General features: G+C 40.9%; 1 protein-coding gene across 6 annotated transcripts in view; it reads right to left on the bottom strand.

Moving 5' to 3' along the window:
• The window catches only part of LOC126470233 (neuropathy target esterase sws), a 199535-nt gene that overhangs the window by 19280 nt on the left and 154963 nt on the right, over positions 1-25292 (bottom strand). For 5 of the 6 annotated variants that reach the window (XR_007586158.1, XM_050097930.1, XM_050097929.1 and 2 more), the window contains 2 exons: positions 22344-22457; positions 6231-6442 (listed from right to left, as the gene is read on the bottom strand). Coding sequence is in view for 5 of the 6 variants with exons in the window: in XM_050097930.1 (XP_049953887.1) it covers positions 6231-6442; positions 22344-22457 (326 nt within the window). In the remaining variant the exon portion in view is untranslated. The remainder of the gene's footprint in view (positions 1-6230; positions 6443-22343; positions 22458-25292) is intronic. The other variant, XM_050097931.1, reaches the window with a different exon arrangement.

The raw sequence follows: 25292 nt of genomic DNA, 5'->3' as shown, positions 1-25292 counted from the left end.
ATACATGGAGAAGTGTTTAGTATCCCATCAGCAGACATTGCAATGGAGGCATCGGTGGAGCAGTGGAGTAGTCTGGAAACATGCCATGGAGAATGCATGCACTGCATATTATGGGCAGACCTGCAGACAGAAATATTTGCTTGCAGGTAGCACTAAGTGGGAAAGGGCCACCACTCATGCTGACCTCAAACACCGTGGACCTCGACTTGTGCTTTGCGTCGAGTGGTGTTGTCACGTGCTTAGTCGTTATCTGCAAAAACCACCCGTGTGCTGAGATTACTTCTGTGCATGTTTCTACATGGGTTCCTCCGAGTTCGTTTCCTCTTACATGTTTCTGATGCCTGGTTGTTTTCAAGAGACCATTGGCCCCTGAAGTACCTGCACTGACAGTCAAGGGTAGCGGCATTGTCGCACCTGTGCAGATACTAAAGTGGTGAGAAAGGACTTTCTTATAAGTGTGATGCATGTATTTCTCTTTCTGGCCCTTTCAAAATTTTTAACTTTGGGTCACAATGGATCTGATATTTCTGCAGTGCTTGCTGGAACAGTTGCACCTACAGAAGGAGCAACAACAGGAGTTGATGCAGATACTGATAAACTAGGAATATGAACTGGCTTCGCGCCCTTGCCTCATCGGTGGAGGGCCTCGTGCCTGCTAGGCTGTTTTCTTCTCTGTCCCTGGTGCCACCTGCTAGTTTCGATGAGTCTATGGGAGCATGTTAGAATTACTTGCGCCAGTTCTTGCTGCACTACCAGATTAAGTGTATCGTCAATCCAGTTGATACAGCTGGTTTGTTGTTGTCCAGCACTGTGGGTTTATACGAAGTTGTCAAATTTGAAGCCCTCCACTGAGCCCAGGAAACTCCCCTTTGATGAGCTTTGTCAGTTGCTTATGTACAATTTTGGTCATAAAACTCATGTGGTGAAGGCATGGTTGCAGTTTACTCAACACCACAAGCACCGAGGGCTGTCGTATGCGGCCGGGATCACCGATTTGCATGGCCTCTTACACAAGTGTCATTTTAAGCATCTCAAATGTGCTACATCCTATGCATACTCACTAATTAGAAACTAACCAGTTCCTGTTCCTGAGCTCAGCACTGATGGCACTGATCTTGTCCAACCCTTCCATAGCTGACATTGCTGAAATTGAAGAATCATATGAGCTTACAATGGCAGCAAGTGACGTCCTTTCTGACAACTGCCAGGTGGCTCAGTTAGGCATGCACAGTAAACAGCTGCAGGTGCCCCACAGGGTACCAAGCGGCTTTGCTTCTCGTCAAGTTACCACGTGTTGCTGCCATTGACGATTCCAGTGCAGCGCAGCCCTTCTACACCCGTGCCAAGCTCACCAGGTTTGTGTCATTCACAGCATTGTAATTTCCATCCACTGGCTGTTTTTCAAGTCTTTGGTGTTGTTCTCCTTCTGCTTATTGTGAAGCCAGCCATCCTGTCCTGACTGTCATTTGGTGCATGTTCACCAAGAGTGCCCACACGTGGAGGCCATGTGCAGGATATGACATCAGATAGGACATCTGACCACTGCCTGAGACATTCAGCAGGCTGCCCTGGTGTCTTCCCTGGACTCAGGGGCTGTCTCCGTCACCCTGTACATGTCACCCCGGGCATATTTTTTGCTGATGTTGGTAATGGATGAGTGATCGGTCAAATTTCAAGTAGTCACAGGACACAAGACACAAGACATCCTCATTAACTTCGATGTGAACAAGCTTTTGTGGTGCCTGGCGTTGCACTGGCCACTCCATCAAGTTGTCTTACAGTAAACAGTGTGTTCCCTTGTGGGGACAATTCTCTGTCTCCACACGTAACAAGAATGTGGAATGGCAACTTACATTGCTAGTGGTCAATTCACCGTGGGCACAAAACGTCTTTGTGGTTGACACTTTTTCTAGTTTTGGCTTTCAGGTCATAGATGAAGTGTTGGTTTAGTGTCTCAATCCATTTCTTTTCACAATTTGGACTTCTTACTTGGTCATACAACCCACTGTTTGAGAGTACTTTGGCCAGGGCGGCATATTTTGATAGACATTCTTCTGTTAAGCCATCGACAGTACCTAAATTTTATCACTCCCTACCCCATTCCTTCACCTTGAGCAACCAGGTAGAGGATGAGCTGCAGCACTGGCAGGTTCAAGGCATTATTTCTACTATTTCGTTGAGTAAGTGGGCCACACCTTTCTTGACAATTCAGCAGTCGAATGGTGCCATGCATCTTTGTGGCAATTTCAAACTGAGGGTCAATGCACAATGTGTCACTGATTCGTACCCATACTGTGGCAGGCAGAGTTGTTGGCGAAGTTCTCAGAAGGCCAGTATTTTTTTAGCATCAATTTTCACAATGCTTATCTGCAATTGCAACTGGACACCGATTTCTCGGACTTTCCTGGTCCTCAATACTCACTTTGTGCTTTACCATTTTAATCGCCTGCCTTTTGGAATCTCATCTGTGTCAGGAATTTACCAATGGTATTTGGAACAACTGATTCAGGACATTCCCCGTTTCGTCCATTACCCTGATGAAATCTGGGTCACGGGCTCTACGCAAGAGGAGCATTAATGAAACATTTGGTCAGTTTACCAATGCCTCGTGGAGAATTGCCTTCATTGTAAGCTGCAAAAGTTGAGTTTTTTCTCCCAAAAGGTGCATTTTTTGGGTCATGTTATTAGTAAGGATGATCTCATCCCTACAGATGACCACATCAAAGCCATCATCAACCTACCAGCATCCAAAAGCCTGAAGGAACTTCAATCTTTTTTGGGTAATATTTTGTATTATGCTCAGTGACTGTGCACATCTGCCAGCCTCTTAACTGGCTTTGCCCGAAGAGCATTAAGTCAGTCTTGTCTGCAGATTGTCAATGGGTTTTTCAGTCTCTCAAGCAGCATTTGTGCTTGGCTGCCTGTCTGGCTTACTTTACGCAGGGTAAACCTTTAAACCTGGCCTGTGATGCATCCAAATATGGGATTGGTGCTGCCCTGTCCCATCAGAATGCGGATGGCACTAAGCAGCCCATCACTTGCGCTTTGAAGATCATTCTGTTGCGCCACATAGTTCAAATGGTTTAAATGGCTCTAAGCACTATGGGACTTAACATCTGAGGTCATCAGTCCCTATACTTAGAACTACTTAAACCTAAGTAACCTACAGACATCACACACATCCATGCCAGAGGCAGCATTCGAACCTGCAACCGTAGAAGCTGCATGGTTCCGGGCTGAAGTGCCACATAGTTATTCACACGTGGAGAAAGATGTAATAAGTATTATTTTTGGGGTTAATAAGTTTCAAGTATTCCTGTATGGGGCGATGTTCCTCATCATCACTAACCAAAAGCTGTTGGTTTCCTTTTTTGGCCATCATTTTCAGCTGCTGGATAAGATCACACACTGATTGATACGATATTCATTACCACTCCACTGTCCAGTATGCCAATGCTGATGCACTATTGTGACTATCAATGGGGGCTGATATATAGTCTGACTGATAGGGTGCTCTCATGTTCACATGGATGAGCCTTGCAGCAAACCCTATCAGATTTTCTGTTGACAGCACACCAAGCCATGACCTCGACCTGCTTTTCCAGAAAATTGTTCCAGCTGTCCACTCGAGTTGGCCAGAGCATGTCTCTTCAAGTGTGGATCAGTCACGGCATACGTTTTTTTCTCCAATGTGCCTGACTCAACAATGTCCAGATGGTCTTCATGCTTACCAAAGACGAGCAATGCTATTGAGCTGTCACCATTGTGGCATTGTGTCCTCACAAACTCCAGCTGATGCATGTGTCACACTGTGGTCCAATATGTATGAAGGCATTGGCATGACATCACGTCTACTGGCCAGTGATCGATCATGACATTAAACATCTGGTGCAGAATTGCAGGGTCTGCGCACAGAACCAGGTTGCACCACTGCATCAATTCTTACCTTGGCCAGTGCTGGGGCACCCTTGGCATATGGTGCATGTCAGTTTTACTGGTCCATTTTTGGGCAGCATGTGGTAGTTGGTGATCAATGCATTGTCCTGTTTCCCATCATAATCGAGCTGTCCTCCACATTGTTGACTGCCACTACTCACTCAGTGTTGGTTGTTTTTTGCCTTTGACGGATTCCCCAGGACACTAGTGTCTGATAATGGTAGGCAATTTGTGTTATAAGAGCTTGAAGTATCTGCAGTATTATCCAGCATGTGATTATGGCACGTTTCCACCCACCTTCTAACTTGGGAGTGGTGCATCTCGTGCATGCATTTCAGACCCAAATGAAGATGTCCGTGCCTGCCTCTTCTTGCCACAACCTATTGTCAAGTTTTCTGGCTACATACCACGTGACACCAGTACTTGGGTGCAGTCGGTGAAATGTTCACATGGGAGCCAGCCGCGGAGTCTCCTGGATTTGTTGCAACCTGACTCACAAGACACAGACTACCGTGACCTGCCATGTGTTCCAGTTGGGGCTGCTGTTTGAACCCACTCCTTTGTCTGGCAGCGCGGTTGGTTGCCACGTGTTATGGTGGGCAAAAAGATCAGCAGTAGTTTGTGGTGGACAATGATGCGGAGATGCTGAACTGTCATGCAAATCAGTTGCTTTAGCTCCCTTTTGGGCCATCACCACTATGATTTTCCAGTCAGCTGAGTTCCAGGGTTGATCTCGACATTGTTCCAGGGGTGGGCTACCACTTGTAGTGGCCCGCCTGTCAGCTGCCACCCTATGGATACCTGCGAAGGTGGAGACCATGGATTTTTACCTGTCGTTCTCCCCCCCCTCCCCTCAGTCATTGATGGAGGTAGCTTAGTCCCAGGGCCACAGCCTCCATGCCCTTCCACTGTTCTGGCAGAGCTGACAGCTTTAATTGCCTCCTTTGGTGGTCAGTCTGCTGTTGGATTCTCTGGCACCATCTTCGGTTCTGCACTGGAGGTCGCAGTCTGAGCCAAGGCATTTTCAGCGCTACATAGCCTATTCAGGGAGAAGAGATTTAATACCCCTGACAGTGGACAGTGTGGTGGAGGCAGATGTGAAGGTGTGGGTAGAGCAGTTTGGAAACCTGCAAGGGAGGGTGCATGCGTCACGTAGTATGGGCAGACCTGCCAACAGAGGTGTTTACTTGTGGGTAGTGGAATGGACCAGTACTCACACTGAGCTCAACCACTGTGGACCTGCCTTGCACTTTGTGCCCAGTGCTGCTGTTCTCATGTGCTTAGTGATTAGCTGCCTGCACCAGCCACGTGCTGAATTTATTGCCATACACAACTACACATCTACACATGGATTCGGACACTATGCTTCCCATAGATTGACACACACAGTGAATTCATTTCCTTGCATAGGATTCTGTTCCATGGCTGCTATCAAGCCACTGTCAGCCCATTAAGTACCTGCACTGACAGTGTTGAGTAGAGGTATTGTCACACCTGTGCAGATGCTAAAAAGTGTCTCGAGCAGTTATTACGTTCTCATATATCAATATGAGAGGAATTGTAATCAACTGTGTGTCACTAGGCTCAACAGTATTTTCCATAATTACTGAGTTGCAAATTTACAATAACTAAATGAGTAAGAAACATATTGTGACAGAAAATTTGGAAAGAGGCAGAAATGTTTGGAAGAGATGACTTTTACATAAATGCATTTTTTCTAGATACATAAATTAACAGCGTCTCTTCCACACAAACTAAGCAAACTTCTTTAATTTTAAAAAAGTACAGGATTTGGTATCCTATTGTCATCATTCTGCTATGCTGAAACCTCACAAGCCAGTGTTTATCACACACACACACACACACACACACACACACACACACACGCACACACACACACACACACACACACACACACACACACACACACACACACACACACACACACACACACACGACAGCCTTAAATAAATCTGATTACATAACACGCAAGTAGCCCACCTGTTGTGTGCAACACCATTGAAAATGCAAAACTTCAGACAACAAAAAGACTCAAATTGTTTTTATAGAATAGTTAATGTTAATATAAAGGTGTAAACAAAGAATATAACTGCATTGTCAGAGAAATGTCTGTTTGCTGAGAAAGTATCAGGCTCCAGTTTAAGTATGAGCAGTCTACCTCTCAACTCCATGAAAAGTAATACATGACTGAACTTGATCTGAGCAATAGGTGGAATGATTGAATAAAAGTAATGTACACAAACATGGAAAATTAAAATAATTATTCAACTTACCTCTAGCTGCCTCACACATGAAACATATGCCAGTCTTGACTGAATATCTGGCAAATTAGGAACTTTCACCGGTGTAGCAAATGGGTTCCACCTTTTCCATAGCAACCACCACCCAGAGAGGCAGTCACCATAGTTAGTGAGATCAATATCATCTTGTGAGCCAACATCAACAGCCAAAACATGCTTTGCACCAAGATTTCTCATAACATCAGCTGGAAATTGTAATATAATGTCTAGCACGTATAACTGCATTTCAAATGGTAAGAAGTGGACTTACAGGCAATGTAGTGACTAAAAGTATGTGAGAGTTAAATCATTTAAATATCACTGATCCCCCATGCTCCTCAATTAAATATCACTGTCTCCCCCCCCCCCCCCCCCGGCCACCCCCCCAACAACTATTTTCTCTCTCTCTCTCTCTCTCACACACACACACACACACACACACACACACACACACACACATATACAAAACCTCTTTTCTGTTGGACTAAACTGATGATATCTACAAACACAATCACACAATTTCAGCTACATGAGCCACACCACAAGAAAGAGGAAACATACTTCGCATGTAAAAGAAACTGTAACACTGAAGATTAACAGCAAACAACTGAATACACACAAAACTGCAAAGTATTATATGTACACCCATCACAAAACATATGAGGGTTATTTTTCTATTATACAGGATTTGAAATAGATTATTACTAAGAGAGTTCATGAGTGAAAAAATAATTATCTGTATACATCATTAGCGTAATGTTCTTTGCTCTGTGATCAGGTCCTTGTTATGTGTACTTTTTGCACTCAATCAGTTCCTTCCTCAGGTTGCTATGTTTACATCTGTTAAGCACATTATAGATGATCTGAATTCTCTTTCACCCTACATTCAACTGCAACCACTGACTGCCATTCCTCTCTCATTCTTCTCAGCATCTCTTTGTTGCCACTTTGCGCACCCAGTTCACTTTCTTTCATTCTCTGCCATATCCACATTTCAAATGATTCCAGCTTCCTCTTGTCTTTCCTTAAAAGGGTTCAAGTTCAGCACTGTAAAGCAGGACACCTGAGACAAACATTTCATCAAGTGTATCCTTAATTAAGTTGTTATTGGACGGCACTTCTTTTGCTATTGCTATTTTTGATGTAACATACTGCATCTTGAATTTCTTTCTAGTCTACTTCCTCTATAACTAAAATTTTGCATCCATTTAGCATTATTTTTATCATTTCCTTTCTTCCTATTGTCATTATTTTCAATTTCTTTGGATTTATTTTCTTCTTATACACTTTTAAGCAGTTTTGATATTCTTTACCGTTTCCATATATAGCTTCAGGAACAATACTGTCTGTGAATCTCAGCCACCATATTTTTTAAACCCGAATTTTTAAACCCTTCTCCATTAATGAAAAATGTTCAATAATATATTCTCAATACATATTGAAGAGTATAACAATCTTATCTCACACTTTCCACAAAGTCTATCCTGTTGATATTCTTTATTTTCAATCTTACCAAAGTGTTTTGGTTCAGATGCTGTTCATCTTTCCAGTCCACTTTTTTTCCAGTTCATATTACTAAAATCTTTCTTCAAGTCTGTAAATCATATGTTTTAAATGCTCTGCTTTCTCAGTAAATCTCTCTACAAGAATGCAAGAGTCATATAGCATTCCTTGTCCCTGGTTTTCTATAAAAACCAATTTACAACAGTGTCATGGTTTACTCCAATTGTTCTTTCCAATCTGTTGTTTGTGATCCTAAACATTATCTAGGCAGCACAAGAAAAATGTTTATGGTTCTATGCTCACTACATTTCCTTGTTGTTTGGTACTGGGATTGTTAGTGTAGTCAGGAAAGATTATGGGCAGTCCTCAATGTCTTAAGCTCTATTCTACTGCATAGTCTCAGAAATCTCATTATTCATTCTTCATTCAGGAACTTCAGTATTTAACTAGCACTATATCTGTTTCTACCACTTTTCCACTGTGCCTCCTGTACTAAGATTGATCGCCCTGTGTCATCATCATCATCCATGTAATGTCAAGATTCAAGATGTAGCAGTCTAAGTTTATGTGTAGTATCATGCAGTCCTTACAGTTACTCTTCCCATCTTTGTTTGATTTCACTGTTGGTTTTGTAAATTTTCCTTTTGTCTTTCTTAAGAATTTCTTTAGTAAAATTTTAACATCTTACTCTTCTGTAAAGAATATCAAACTTTACTTTATTTTTGTCTCAAGTTCCACAATTTCCTTAAATTCTTCTTCAAGATACATCTTTGGTTGCCCAACTTATCATTGCAATTCATTATTAATCCTCCCATACATTCTCAAAGCTTCTTCACTGTTCTTGCCATAGAATTTCTTTCTCTCTTGCACTTTCAAAATCATTCCTTATGCAGTCCATGGCTTATAACCATTTTCAGCCATTAATAAATTAAGGCACTATCAATATCTGCTCCCACTAAAGTGAAGATCTTCTTAATCCCACTTTGTTCCACCAGTATGAAGTCAATTTAATTTCTGAAGTCTCTCTTGGTGATTTTCAAGTGTATAATTTCTTCTATAATTTACAAACAATGTGCTTAGCACTCTTTTTTTTTTTTTTTTTTTTTTTTTTTTTTTTTTTTTTTTTTTTTTTTTTTTTTTTTTTTTTTGCAGAGGTCCATCAGCCAATCAACTGCGACATTTTGTATTGAAATTGCTCATTGTTGTATTGAAATTGCCCATTGGTGGTTTGCAACAGTTTCAGTTTTAATCCATGACTCTCTCTAACAGTATCAGGAGAAAAAAAATATCATGATTGATTCTTAATAAAAGAGTTGATTCTTAATAAAAGAGTTTAGAAAGAGATTCATTTTATACAATTTAGATGAAAGATATTAAACAATCACATTTATTTACACGTCCAGCACATTAAACAGATATCGAACATTGCACTAGTTAATATGCAGCTGAATGTGATAGTGTTTAAGCTCTCAGTCCCATTTGATAAATACCTCTTCTTCTTCTTCCATATCTTGCTATGTAAGTTTTCAAAATTCAAGCCTACCATAGGATTTCCTGTTTAAGGCACCAACAATATCTTGCAGGAACACCTACCCACAGAATATAGAGCCTTGTAAATAAGTCAAAGTTTTATCATCAGGAAGTCTAACATCAGATTCAATGAATTGTTTGAGACACTGTCATAATGTAGTTGCAAGCAATACAGTGTCTAAATGCCTATCCTCTTTTGTTCAATTACACCAAGAACATGACACAGGACATCTTGATATTAACTGATATCCTTCTGGTAAATATATGTGACAGTCAACACATAATTACTCACAAAAAAAAGTTGTGATGTCATTTCTCACGGACTTGCTCTGCACCTTCCATGGGAGAGTTCTGTGTAACAACCAATTGAGATATTCCAAAATTTACACAACAGAAGAAGGGTAATGATCTCCTTGAACTGTGTAGATAAGTTATGAAGTAGTGAAATCACACAAACAACATTTACAACAGACAACACTGACTGTGCAAAGAAAAAATTGCAGTAAACAACATTATACCAAAACATAAAAACAGGACAAAAGTATGTTTATATGGGTGGGCATATGAGTTGACTGACAGCTCTGAAATTCACAAACGTACAATAAGCAGTGTAGCATAGTGACTTTTTTTCCAAGAATTAAGATGATATTTTAAATCAGGACTACATGGATTACAAGATACAAATATGTGAAGTATGTGTCAAAGAAACACTTGCTAGCTTTAGAGTTCAGAAGCTTTTATGTTGGTAGGAAGGATTCTTATGGTCTGTGTAGTAAAACAGGTACTTAAGCCACGCTGGTTAAGTTCAACAGCACACACAGCAACAGGATAACTGATGTTACTGGTGTACACAGTATGTCTGTGGCCATTTGTTCTGACTGACTGCTTGCAGGTTGTCACGTAAACATAAAATACTGGACGATGCGACGAGGATGATGATGATGATGATGATGATGATGATAGTAATTCCTTGTGGTTCAACACCCTGCTTCAAGTCTTTAAATCGGATGCCACTTTGTCGACTTGCTTGTCCCTAACCTACCCCCATAATCCTACCAGGGAAAAGTAGGCTACAGTTGAACCTGGAATCTGACTCGTGTTGTTCCTCATTAATCTTCGCATCACTGAGAGGTTAAGGACAGGTCAACAGCACACTTAAATATTCTGTAGTACACCTGGGATTTGATACTACAACCTTTTGGTTTCCAGGCATATACTTTACCAGTAGATCATCAGGCCCGACTATAACATACATTACACGAACAGTGGGTCACAGAACACAGTGCAAGAGCACAAGGTCAGGACCTGCAATTAAAGCAACTAACATGGGTGTTAGCCATAGAGTAATTTAATTTGCAATGATTACAGGTGTCATGGTGTCATCAACCTGAAGTTGAATTTGAAAACCAATGTGTTTTTTTAGGCATTGTCCTACTGGAAGTGGCTTATACTTGCCTTCACCCAACCTGAAATAAGTTACTAAGCCTAGTTTATAGTGCAGTCCAAAGAACAGTGTAACTTGGCAGTTTTTGAACACAGAAATCATTGCCAGAGGTGAAAGAAACAATAGCTGTCAGAAAACAACCTAGGACTGACCATATGTTGTACTTTGAACATCTGAATTTTTAGTCTGCACTTATACACCCAACTAATGAGCCACACAATGGCATCATATATAGCTTTCATTTGTAATTATGCATTAACGACAAAATATTTTAGGCTATTACAGTCCTGGATGGCAATACAAGATCATGGGGAAGATGGGAGAACAGAGTGAATTATTTTGCTTGAACTCAGCCACAATATCCCAAATCACCTGCTTACATGGAAATTTATTGTTATAGTTTCGAGCACAAATGAATTAATAGGATTATTGGTATATTAATTGAGGAAGACAGAATGTCAGGACAAATCAGTTCCACAAGAAGCAGAGAGCATTAAAAGAAAGTATGCTTCATGTGGACAGGATGGTACAGTTACAGTCATGCAACAAGATTTTCAGCATGAGCTCATTGTGTACAATAGAGTGACTCTGATCATTCAATAAATTAATATCAACACCAATACATGGAATAAGAAAAATAACTAATGTATTTTCCATAAAAGGAAATGAATTGTGTCAGAAAATTAAGGAGTTTGGGCTTTCCCTGAGTTCAACCTAACAGTTTCACATATGACCTTTTCCCAGATCAGGGGTTACAATTCATGAAACTCCATGAAGATTTGTTCTCAATAATTCACAAATAGCCTGATATAAGGAGAATTTGGGGGGCACTGATTGCTGTACATCTTATTTGTCTTTCACTTTCAGCAGTAAAATACTTTTTTATAAGAACAAAGTCAACCAAAGTTAAGGAGTGATGCCCTTGGCTTAAAGTTGGACGGCCACTGTAAAACTAAGTGTTCAGTAGTGGATAAGCCATCCAGACATGATTGGTTTGGTTTTGTTTTGCTCTAGGGTAAAAAAAAAAAAAACCAACTGGGGTCATACATGTTCAAGTCAAAACTATAGAAGACGAAGACAGAGAGGAGTTAAAAAATCACTATAGGTCAGTCCTAATTGACATAACAGAAGACAGCTAAAAACAGGCACGTAGAAAAATGGCTAAAAAAAAAGACACCATACGGAAACAGAGGTCCAAAACTAAAAATTAAATGGCCTTCGCCAAATTGCTTTGGCGGATAAAAAGTAAAATGTGGTCTACAGCTCGAGCGTCATTTGCTAAAACGGCCGATAACTTGGACAGCAAACCCAAGCGGGAAAGTAAACGGTTAAAAAATAGGCAGTACATCAGGAAGTGGCGGACATTTAAAACTTGGGTGCAATGTGTAAAAAGTGGTGGGGTAGTGCCATTTATCAAATAACGGTGGCTAAAAAGGCAGAGCCCAATATGCAGCCTACTTAAAATGATGTCCTCCCAGAGGGAGGGCCGAGAGGAGGTCGTCCAAGCCACTGGGAGACGCTTAATAAGCCGTAGCTTATTCCCGTTAAGCGAGGACCATTGGCAAGGCCAAAGGGACACCACCTCCTGACAGACAGCATCACAGAGATCATCGCAGGGAATATAGGAACTCGAGGGCTGAGGTACGAGGACTGCAGCGTTAGCAGCAGTGTCAGCAGCCTCATTTCCTGGCAGACTGGCATTATCATGAACACACAGAAACATCACACTGGCCCCACCAAGAGTAAGCAAGTGACAGTTTTCCTGGACCCATTGCACTAAGGGATGGGCACTGTACAGTGCACATAGACTATGAAGGGCACTGAGTGAGTCTGAGCTGGGGACACAATCGAAAAGGCTGTGTCACCAGATGTACTCCGTGGCCTGATACACAGCGAAGAGCTCAGATGTAAATACTGAACAGTGAGCTGGAAGCCAGCATTGAAAGACACGGGTGCCAATGACGAAGGCACACCCGACATCATGGTCAGTCCGAGAACCATCAGTGTATAAAAAGGTACTATTGCAAAGTTCCATCCGAAGGTTGTGAAACTGAAGGTGATAGACCGAGGCTGGCATAGTGTCCTTAGGAAATGAATGAAGGTCAAGGTTAACATGGGCTGCTTCACGAAGCCAAGATGGTGAAGCGTTCACACCCACCAGGAAAGGTAGAACTAGTATGAAGTTAAGCCACTGTAGCAAGTGCCGAAAGCGGACTCCAGAAGTTAACAGAGAAGAGGGACGTGCCCCATACTGGCGATCAAAGGAATCATCAAAGGAGGAGGCATAGGATGGGTGGCCACATATGGCAGACAACAGCATGCATACCTGCAGAGAAGAAAGTCATGGCGGTAGGACAGTAGTAGTTCAGCAGTTTCAGCATACAGACTCTCAACCGGGCTAGTGTAAAAGGCACCAGTGGCCAATGCATAAACAAAGCACCCATAAAACGTCCTGGCAGATTAAAACTGTGTGCTAGACCGAGACTTGAACTCGGGACCTATGCCTTTCGCGGGTAAGAGCTCTACCATCTGAGCAGGAGAGCTTCTGTGAAGTTTGGAAGGTAGGGGATGAGATACTGGAAGAAGTGAATCTGTGAGGATGGGGTGTGAGTCGTGCTTGGGTAGCTCAGATGGTAGAGCACTTGCCCGTGAAAGCCAAAGGTCCCGAGTTTGAGTCTCGGTCTGGCACATAGTTTTAATCTGCCAGGAAGTTTCATATCAGAGCACACTCCACTGCAGAATGAAAGCCTCATTCTGAAAGCACCCATAGTGAAGTTTCGAATGGACAAGGGACCAGTGCAAACAGAGGAGGGTGGTTCAATCAGCACCCCAGGATGTATCACCGAGGACATGTTGGACATGGAGGAACCGTGTACAGTGGGCTGCCAGGTAAGACACATGCGAGGACCAAGAGAGTTTCCTATCAAGCATGAGCCCCAGGAATTTTGTAGTTACAATGAACGGAAGGGCAACAGGCCCAAGATGTAAAGACGGTGGGAGAAATCAATTGCGTCACCAGAAATTCATACAGACGGTTTTGTCATTGGAAAAGTGAAAGCCATTGTCAATGCTCCAGGAGAAAAGACAATCAAGACATCACTGAAGACGCCACTTAGTGAGACAGGTCTGTGAAGAACTGCAATAGATGTCAAAATCATCAACAAAAAGGGAGCCGGAGATGCCCGGCGGGAGACAGGTCATTATAGGGTTAATGGCGATAGCAAAGAGGACGATGCTCAGGACGGAACCCTGAGGCACACCATTTTCCTGGATAAAGTGTCTGACAAGACAGAACCTACACGCACCTTGAAAGCTTGGTCTTTTAAAAATGCCTGAAGGAAACAGGGCAGGTGGCCATGGAAGCCCCACATGTAAATAGTACAGAGGATACCAGTTCTAGGATACCAGTTCTCCAGCAGGTGTCATAGGCCTTCCCAAACCAAAAAACATGGCCACGGTCTGGGATGTCCGCAGAAAACCATTCATGATGTGGGTGAACAAAGTAAAGAGATGGTCAACTGCAGAACGAAGTCCACACTGTGCATTCATCAGTAAATTGCGAGACTTGAGCCACCATACCTGCTGGGCACGAATCGTGTGTTCCATCACCCTGCAAACGCAGCTGCTGAGAGAGATGGGGCAGCAGCTTGAAAGAAGGTTTTTGTCCTTACCAGGCTTAGGTATGGATATGACTGTGCCCTCTGCCCAGACGCAGTTGTACGTGTTAAGCAGAATTTGCTTGCCCACAAGAGAAAGGTACTGCAACATCTGAGTGTGGATGGCATCTGGCCCTGGGGCGGGGGATTGGGGTGAACTGAGAGTGTATTGCCAGAGCCTCCTCCACTCGTTTCTCATGGAGGAAGGCAGGGTGACAGTGGGAAGAGTTCAAAACTTCTGCAAAATGGCGGCCTAAGGTGTTGGAGATAGAAATAGGGTCCACGAGGACATCGTCTGCTACTGTCAAACCGGAAATTGGGGAATGGCTCTTGGTCCCAGAGAAACATCAGAGGTTGGCTCACACAACAGGATGGGGTGGAACTGTTAAAAGAACTAGTGAATGGAAACCAGCTAGCTTTTTTGCTGTCTCAAAGAACATGATGACACTTTGCATGCACCTGTTTATAATGAATGCAGTTCGCCATTATAGGATAATGGTTAAAAATGCAGAGAGCATGTCTCCGTGAGCGAATTTTGTCGCAGCATGCCTCAGTCCAACAAGGGACTGGGACACGATGTGGTAAAGAGGAATGGAATGTTCTGCAGCAATAAGGATAATGTTTGTGAGATACTCCACCTGGTCATCACAAGTGACAGTCGGTGAAGAGTCACTACTACAGAGCACAGAAGCAGGAGGATCCTGCTCCATGGGGCCACAGAAGCATCGGTTTGCTTGTGCAGTCGGTCTGTGGAGTCCAATGCTGAAAAATGGTTGGTGGTGTGCACCGGCGACATGGAGGCCGGCTGGGTTAAGACATCATGTGGCGACCCATTGAAGAAGAGAAAATTGTTTGCCTTTGGTGGACTTCTTCAAGCCTTTCCGGTTAGAGGAAGATTCAGGTGTTGTTTCACTGGAGGGGGGAAGTCTTTACGGGAGTACTCCTTCTGTCCTTTCCAGCCTACCGTTTGTGTAACTGGTGGCTTCACCCCTTGAGGTGAGAGTTTGACGGCTTGTTGCACAGCTGGACGAGGGGGATGGCGATACTACCTTGACACTGGGCGATTTCACAACCTGAGCTGAATTCAAGGTCGCATGTCTGCATGGCCATGTCCTTCATGGAGCGAGGGTAACGAGAACAGACCTATAGGTGCCAGATGGGAGAATGTAGGGCTTGTGACTAGTCAGTAACTTGCGAGCTACTGGGTAAGGCACTTTTTCCTTTACCCGGATCTCTTGGACAGGCTGCTCATCAAGACACACAGAACAATCCTGAGAGGAGGTGGTATGGCCGCCATTGCAGTCGATACGGTGGGGAGAAGGATGCAGAAGGATGCCTTTGTGTGCATCCCTACCACAGGCAACACACTGGTAGCAGCGCATTGAGTTCAGAATATACAGCTGGACTGTGATAATTTCATAGCCTGCTTTGATCTTGGACGAAGCACTACTCTATCAAAGGTGAGAAAAAGAGTGTGGCTGGGCACTAAGGAGGAATCTACCTTTTTCATTACACGATGGACGGCAGTGACACCCTGATCAGAGAGGTAAGATTGGATTTCGGCCTCGGTTAGACTGTTGAACAGCCTGGTGTAAATTACACTACAGGAAAAATTTAAAGTTCTACTGGCCTCGACACAAACAGGGTAGTGACGGAGAAGTGAGGCAGTAAGCAGTTGCTGTGCTCGAGAATCAGAAGTAATCTCCAAAAGCAAAGTGCCATTCTGTAAATGAGAGCACGATTTCACAGGGCCGGCAATTGCATCAACACCTTTCTGAATAATAAACAGATTTACAGTGGTGAAGGACTGACCGTCTTCAGTACATGTAACCACGAGGAACCGTGGTGCAGCAGGAAGGGTCTTGGGATCATTAGCCTCATTACGTTTACGTTTCATAGACATTGATTGGGAAGATGATTAACTCATTGCGAGAAAACTTCCCATGATTGCCAGCATCTCCGATGGCATGCTCCTTCCAACTGGGGGCCCCGTTCACAAGGAGGCACACCCGCCTTACGTGATCATTCACACCACAGGTCACACCTCTCGAACACCTGACAGAGGGACCAAGCAGCAATTTGGGAAGGTTGCAGCTCAGGCAATCACCCCTCCATGGGCCTGGCCTGTACCAGGGGGTATGTGCGAACCCTACCTGTCAACCCGGGGCTGGGAATTACGCGTTACCTAATCACCTGTTACACGTCAGATGCATGGGCCGGCCTTCAGGAGCACACAAGGAGGATGAAGAAAAGAGGAATCTCAAACGCTGCAGTGGAGGAACAAGAGGAGAAGGGAAACAAAGAAAGGAAAAAGGAGCAAAAAACAAAGGTGAGACTGTTCTTATGTCAGTTAAAGACAATGCAGAACATTCCCAATAACATCCTAGACATGTTTCCCAAATGAGAGGAAACAGAGTAGCAAGAGGATAGACATGCAGCACAGAAGGGAATAAATGTGAAGACAGGGACCCCGTGGTAGCCAAGCACGAACCACCAAAGAGTGACGAGGCCCCTGGGGTGGGGGGTGTCCAGGCATGATGGAGATTAGGTTTTGAAATCCTCTTGTAACAAGCCACTAGAGATGGTGCACAAAGTCTAGATTGGGGGAAGGATGGGGAAGTAAACCAACTATGCTAGAAATACATTCAATGAGGACTAGAAGCCAGTAATGACAGGATGTCTTGGCTCATTGGGTTTGGCTATCTTGGGAAGTAGGCAGAAAACAAAAGTGTTTTAAATTTAGTGAAAAATTAAATGAAATCTGGATATGTCCAACTGATTGTATTATGTCCACATTTTATATTGGCATTGTCAGTAGCAAGCTGTTAGTCAGAATTAACAAGCAGAGGCAAATTGCCTTAACAAGCAATACCAAACACCTTGCTACTGAGTGTGCTGTGGGACATAATAGCAGAGACTTTGACATATGTTTCACCTTGTAAGTCATCTCGATGCTTCCCCTCTGAACATGTATTTCCAAAATTTTAGAGATGGGTGCTAGCTCTCAAACATGAAGTGGGCTCTCAGTCCTCCCAGACTTCATTGTCATTAGGTTAATCCTCTTCAGTTTCTCTCTCAAATCCCCTTCCTCCTTTTAACTATTGACATTCTACATAACCCACATCTCTGTCTGTATACCTGTTATTACATCACTACTTTTTTTTAGTTCTGTACTTGACAATGAGAATCACCTTTTAACATCAGTTCCTCTTCTATGTGGTTTTCCATATTTCCATTTTTTTAAATAGACATCCTTATTTGTGCATTTTTTTAAATAGACATCCTTATTTGATCTTTTTTCGATTTCTATGATTCAAACAGTTGTTGATTTTTTCTAAAAATACAGAATTATTTGGGTGGTTAATCTATCCACACTCATTCTGTATACATTTTCAAAACAGATCAATCTCTGCTTTGTAATTATCTCCAATATTTCATGCAAACTTCAATAACTTTCATCATTATTTCTCTCTTTTTTTGTCTAATTTTGTCTAAACTAGGCTCATTATTTCCTTCCCATTCTTCTGCTTCTCAAGATCTGTAGCCTAAACAGATAATTCTAGATTCTAGTGTGTGTGTGTGTGTGTGTGTGTGTGTGTGTGTGTGTGTGTGTGTGTGTGTGTGTGTATGCACACTTTACCGGTTATCATCTCTCTCTCTCTCTCTCTCTCTCTCTCTCTCTCTCTCTCCCTCCCCTTTTCTTTTCTTCTTTCATTTCAAAGTGAAACTGTTTCATTATTAATACATTCTAAACTACATACTTTTACCAGTGTTCATAATGGCAAAATCAAATCTTGTACAAAATTGCTGAGGCTTTCATGACAACTTGTTGACAAACTGCCTGTTAGCTTTCACCTCGGGATAATCAAACAAATTCATTAAACAAACGTCAGTCAAATATCCTGGCACAAAAGCCAACAAGCAACGCTTCAAATCTTGTACAATTCATGATGGGCAAATTGTAGCTTGGTACACACACACACACACACACACACACACACACACACACACACACACACAGCACTGTAACTGTGGCCAGTTTCCACACTGTCCGTGCGTTTATAGAGCACCTGCCGGTATCCACACCACAATATATCCTGTTGCCCTTGTGATGTATACGTAACTTTCTACCAAAACCTTACTCCTGATCACTTGGAAGATACTATGCAAATTGCGAGTTAAACCTACACTGTATACGATAAATTATGAAATGAAAGGAAAAGTTTTACAGAACTGGAAATAAAGAAACCTTGTATTGACTGTAATATAAAATGATAAACATATTCTGATAACCCTGTGATAAAACAGTTGCAAGTGCTGCCCCACTGTATATTAGGCTATTGGTCCTTAAGGATCTACACCTGGAGTCAATGGCCAGTTCTACTAAAGCACTTCTATATTGAAAAATGTCAAACTTGATGGCAGGCAGAATATGTCTGACAAATTATACTTGTATGCAGTCCAAAGCAAAGGAAAGAGACTGAAAGGCTGTGGAAGAAGTTCCAATCAGAGTAATATGCGTTACATTTAGCAGCCACTGATGATTGATACATTTGCATCCATTAGGAGTTGTCAATAGCCAGTGTTTATTAACCAGAATAGGTTGCAGAAGCACTATCAGAGAGGAGTGTGATTCTTATAGCTTAGCCACAAATAAGTTGTATGCATGGGCAGCAGCAGGCAGTTCTCATCACATAATGAGCTCCAGTTTTCTCTGGACAGTTATTCTCAACATGCACTGAACCAGATGATCTGCGAAGAATTCAAAAAAGTATGGCAATATATGCATTATCATTGAAAGGGATCAATATCAAGGTAGAGGTGTCCTTGTCTGCAATAGCATCTTAGTGCAGTGTGGCATAGTGCACGCACCTGTGTGTGTGTGTGTGTGTGTGTGTGTGTGTGTGTGTGTGTGTGTGTGTGTGTGTGAGAGAGAGAGAGAGAGAGAGAGAGAGAGAGAGAGAGAGAGAGAGAGAATACAACATCCAGTCAGTTGACTGGCCAATGAGGTGCCTCCACCTTAATCTTATTAAAGAGTTGTGGGGTTCCCATTTACTGACACATGGGTGTCCTTGTACTCACTCCACAATCCGTACAAGAGTTTCTAAATATAACAGATGGCAAACCAAACATGACAGATTACATCATTTCTATTGGTGTCAACAGGATTTTTATAGTGCTGTTCTAGTAATAATCAAATGTAATGTGTACCACTGCAAATTTTCTCTTCCTTTTTTAATTGGATTCTTCAAAATGTTAAGTTTATATATTACCGTTATTTACAAGGAATGCAGCTTCATGTCATTGTTTACATTAGTACACTTCACTATTCACCTGTAAATGAAATATTTTCTAAATACCACACTTTTCCCAATTTTGCATCCAAAGTATACATGAGGATAAGTAAAATATTGCTACTGATGGAATAAAACAACATATAACAATATACAAGACTGTTGAGCTCCACTGTAAGTGGACCTACTCCCAACTACACAAAACTATTTCTAATGGTAAGTTAGTAGATATGTTTCAGTGTGTCTCAAGTCAGATCATTTGTAGTGTAATTTTTTTCTTAATTCTGGATAACAATATTCTTGTGACTGGTAAATCATGACTTATTGTGGCTTTGATATTGATGTTGGAGACACTAGTTGGCAGATTTAGTGAGTTTTTGTACTTGGAATATAAAACTTTAATGTTTGTACATCATCTGGGATAACTGGTGCTTTAGAAGTAGACTGATTTCTGACTGAAGAGGTGATACTTCTGTGGATTTACATTTCATATAGGTCTAATGTGTAATCATAGCTTAAGAAATTTTTGACAGTAGTTAGAAGTACAGTTTACATGACAGTTTTCTTTTTGTTGACAAACACTGGAAAGTGTAGCTAAAATACAAATAATGGAAGGAGAAAAGGTAACCACTTACGATACAGAAGAGGCATTGAGCTGTTGACAGACACACAAACTGCTCTGAAATAATCATTAAGCTCTTGGACAATGTCCCTCCTCAGAAATAAAAGACTATTGGCTCTGAGGAATGATTTCAACCTTGTTTTAGTGTTTACTGAGAGTTCAGTGTCTGAACTATATGGTGAGTGGTTACTTTATGCCTTCTCTTTCTGTTGAGTAGACGTATGTAGAGCTTCTCATATCTACTCCATACTTTACTACAATATTTGATGAAAAATGTAAAGCAGTCATCATACTGAACGTTAATTAACACCACAACACTTCACCATGCGTCATACTAAAGACACTATGCTCTGGCCTTCTTTTAATTTATGTCTACATGATTGATCTGCAGTTCGCAGTTAAGTCTTTGGCAGAGGACTCTTAGAGCCACTTTCAGATTATTTCTTTACTGTTCCATTCTCGAATAGTATGTGATTAAAAAAACAGACTCTTTCCATGCAAGCTCTGATTTCTGTTACTTAATCATGATGGTCATCTTTCCTCAAATAGGTGGGACTTTCATTCAAAGATTTCAATGCAGCAAAATTGCCTTTGTTCTAATGAGTGCCACCCAAACTCGCTTATGAAAGCCATGACGCATTCTCTCATATCTTGTAATAATACAAAGTGTGCCACCCTCCTCTTAACTTTTTTGATTTCCTCCATCAACCCAATCTGGTAAGGATCTCATATTGTGCAGCAACATTCTGGAAGAGGACGGACAAGCATAGTATAGGCAGATTTTTAGTAGATTTCTTGCATCTTTTAAATGCTCTGCCAATAAAACACTGTCTTTGGTTAATTTTCCTCGCATTATTTTCTATGTGGTGGTCACTGTAATCCCTAAGTACTGTGTGAATTGACAAGCATTAAGTATGTGTGATTTATCACATGAACAAAATTTAATGCAACTTTTTTAGTACTCATGTGGAGGACATCACACTTAGCACTATTCAGATATCTTGTTTAAATCATTTTGTAATTCATTTTGATCTTCAGAAGAATTAACAAGGCAGTAAGAAAACAATCTAAAAGGGCAGCTCAGATTGCCTCCTGAATAAGTTATATAAATTAAGAACAGCAGAGAACCCATTTCACCTAGCCAGCGATGAGTGGACTACACTGTTTTGATAGAGAGGGTGTTTCAAAGTCTTTGCATCAAAAATTTAGGGAGAGAGATCACGTTATGGAACAAATTTTGTTAGAGAGATAATGTTTGCTGACACTTCCCAATGATGCTAGGTGTCTTTATTGAATTCACCGGCCCTGGGACGATGAAGGTTCACTGAAACAGAAGGGTCTGCTGATCATCAGGTGTGCGCATCTGCACACTAAATACCCCAGTGAATTGACACAGTAATTTTCAACAAGAAAACCTTAAGAACGAATGTTTCCAAGCAGACAAAGATATTTTAGAAGCTCAGTTCCCCCTTTTCATATGAAGTAGATGACTGGATTATAGGCAACACAAATTGCATACAAACCCCACAAAGAGCCTATGCCCTGCCGCCCCTCATGGACATAACCACTTATAAAAGGTGCCTACCATCATTGGGAAGCATCAGCTAACATTTTGTCTCTAACGATAATTGTTCCCCATCATGTGATCTATCATCCCTAGACATATGATGCAAAGATTTTGAAACACCCTGTATTTGTCTACAAGATTAAAATTCTACTCGGAAAACTTATTTTTAAACTGAACTGTGCACCTTTATTTTGGTTGCTATGCCCAATCTATCAAATTAACAGCATGTAAACATTTCCTTTAAACTTTAGCTTCCAGTTATTTGCAGTTCCATATTCCAACAATTTAAATTTTCCTTTGTGTCTGTGTTTGCTGTATATATGGAGAGACTTACACATAACAAACAAACCTGTTAAACACCTCATCAATGTTAGTGAAATGTATGTCAATGTGAAGCACGGAAACACAGACAAATGAGCCTCTGAACACAAGTATTTGAGGAGAACTCTAACTACTACAAGCACTGTCAACAAAATCTTACCAATTCTTACCTGGGACATTGTCTACATAACATCCATCTAGAAGTAAATGACCATCTGTTTCACACATTGGAGGTAAGACACCAGCTATTGACATACTTGCACGAACATATCGCCACAGGAGACCTAAAGCAACACCTTCTAACCAATTTTGACATACATAAGAACCCACCACAGCTCTGTAGAGTGTATGTACAGGAAGGAAGCACAGAAGCATTAAACAGGACAAGGTGAGAAAGATATTTGTTAGTAATGAACAGCAATACACAATAATGAGAACATAAACTGTGGACAGATAATTGAAGTAGTCTATTGACCTTTCTAAATCACTCATTATATAAATATTTCTGCTAGAAACACCAGTAAATCTACTGGGTAGCACAGATTTCTCTAAGTATTATATTTCAAAAAGCAGCACATTTTTCATCTATGTTATCTCTCGTATTGTGCCCAAATAGAAGCAGTACTAAAATCAAGATGATGTGAGAAACAATATATTTTCTGTATATTTTATATTCTGAAGTTTACACTCATAATAAACTTTTTTAGACTCAATTTCTACTATACAATATTTTTGTATGATCAAACGTGACCAAAGAAAAATAAAAGAGCATCATCAGTTATACTTGCCACTCTTCTACAAACACTTCCACATCATAATATTTATTGATTTAGAAAATAATATTTGCAAAACATAAATATTAGACACACAGACATGCATGAACAGCCCCCCCCCCCCTCCACACACACACACTTCAATGTGTATAAATGAGACTGAGGTACGCGAAAGTCATGAGAAACATATTACGATATACGATACAAGAGTAATTCAATTTGATGGAACTCTAATGAAGAAAACGTTCAGAAACAAAAAGAAATCATATTATTTATTGCAAAGATTTGATGCTTTAATGATCAAATTCAAAGTGCAGACTGGAATATTATATTACAATTGAGGAAAGAGTCCATTAATGCCCAAGGAATTTGCACAAAATCAAAGTCTAATGTGAAATCCTAGAAAAGGAGGAGGGAAATGATAAGACAACATTACGAGAAATGGGATGTATACAGATTTAAGATAACATTGTACACAGACCAAGACTCAGATCTAATTCTTTCCCTGTGGTGACAGTCATCTCCCCACAATCATATCCCATAGACCATTTCAAAGGATAATTCTATTAGTACCTTTCTGAACTTTACATATGCTCTCCTACACACATTGTTAAATTAGCATCTCCAGGAGGAACTGTATGGTGCAGAAAGACTCTTTGCTACAGAATGTGTACAACAATTACATTTCCTCACAGACTGAAACTGAGTATCAGATTGGAATACAAACTACTTTGATGGCCTTCTTGGATGACCCCCTATGGTTTGAGTCATCAACTGAATGTCTCACATACTACTTTAAAGTTTCAACTGCCACATATCGCTAACCCCTGCCCCCACAATATCTGATGCAGAGTAAAAGTTTCCTTGTGTCCTCTGAAACCACATGATGTCACAAATACTGTCTCCATGAAACGTATTAACTGATATGAATATGACAACCATCAGAGTGTAATGAGATGATGACAATGAAAATTCGTGCTGGGCCATGACTCGAACCTGGATTTCTCACTTTTCGTTGTCGTCATTCCATTATATTGCTAATGGTTGTCCGTATTTGCAACTGTGAGTACATTTCATGTGTTTCATAATGGCTGTAGTCGCTGCAGTGCACGGCCCTTCGGACTTGCATCTGTGGTTACCCCTTTGGACATGCATGCATGTCCGAAGGAACATTGTACCATAATTCGGAAAAACACAGGCACTGCAATATGGTAACACTGTTTCCATCTTTTCTGCTTCTAATAATGTGGATGGAGACACTTCTTTAGTAATTTTTAGTATGTTTTATAATATGTTGAGTCACGCACACCATTTTTTCCTCAATCTCTTTGTATATCTTATTTCAGACAATACTTTTATTAAATCATATCTGTTTTTCAAATGATGACATGAGACTTGTGTAAAATGAGGCAATAAGTACTGCTAGACTTCAGGAACTGATTCATAAATTCTTATTTCTACAATAAAATTGCCTTTGTGAGAAAACAATCCAACACAGTAAATTTTTTATTGGTAGTGATCTTTTCTAACAGTCATTAAGCTCTTAGAAATATTTAACCTCTTTACTTTACAGTTGCTGACAACAAATTAGGATGATTTACATGCAATTTCATGCATTTTATGTTAAAAACAAATTACTATGTATTACTAACATACTGTTAAGAGCTAAATGACAGGTGTCATACAACAGACTTCCATGTGCCATTCCATATAACATAACATGTTATTCAAAAAATTTTAGAGCAACATTGCTACAGGTGTGACATGCAAGAAACATAAGCTGTGATAAGTTATGCATAATGTACAGCATTGTAACATTACAGTCTCTACTAACTGAAAACATAACAAATGAAAATGCTATAGACACTTTAAAAACAGCCCTATGAAAACATGATTCATATCATACGTATTTTTCGTCATATTATAATGCAAGAGAAAAAAACTGTAATCTGGAAAAATTATCATACCTGTTGTATATGATGGGAAATATTGTTGATGACAGCTTTAATATAATTTCCCTTGCTTACTACACACTTCTGGTTAAGTCTACACCTAATGGTATACTCTACACCTAATGGTATGCACACACCCACCAAATACTTGCCCTGAAAAATAAACTTTTTCTATCCAGACTCAAGCTACAAAATACTACCAATTTCTATACTGATCAGGTAGATACCAATTCTAGTTACACAACACTGACACGTGAAGTCAGTGATATTAGGTACTGCGGCTGTAGTGATAAACCAAAGTGCTTTTTATTCTGTTTTTTTTTTAACAGTGTTCCTAACAGTAATAAAAAGCCCCTGTAACAATGTAATAAGTACTTTGATATTTCTCTAACAA

Source organism: Schistocerca serialis, chromosome 3 (genome assembly GCF_023864345.2).
Source record: "Schistocerca serialis cubense isolate TAMUIC-IGC-003099 chromosome 3, iqSchSeri2.2, whole genome shotgun sequence".
Lineage (NCBI taxonomy): Eukaryota > Metazoa > Arthropoda > Insecta > Orthoptera > Acrididae > Schistocerca > Schistocerca serialis.
Note: the sequence above shows the minus strand (reverse complement) of the source record. Positions and strands in the feature narration are given on the sequence as shown.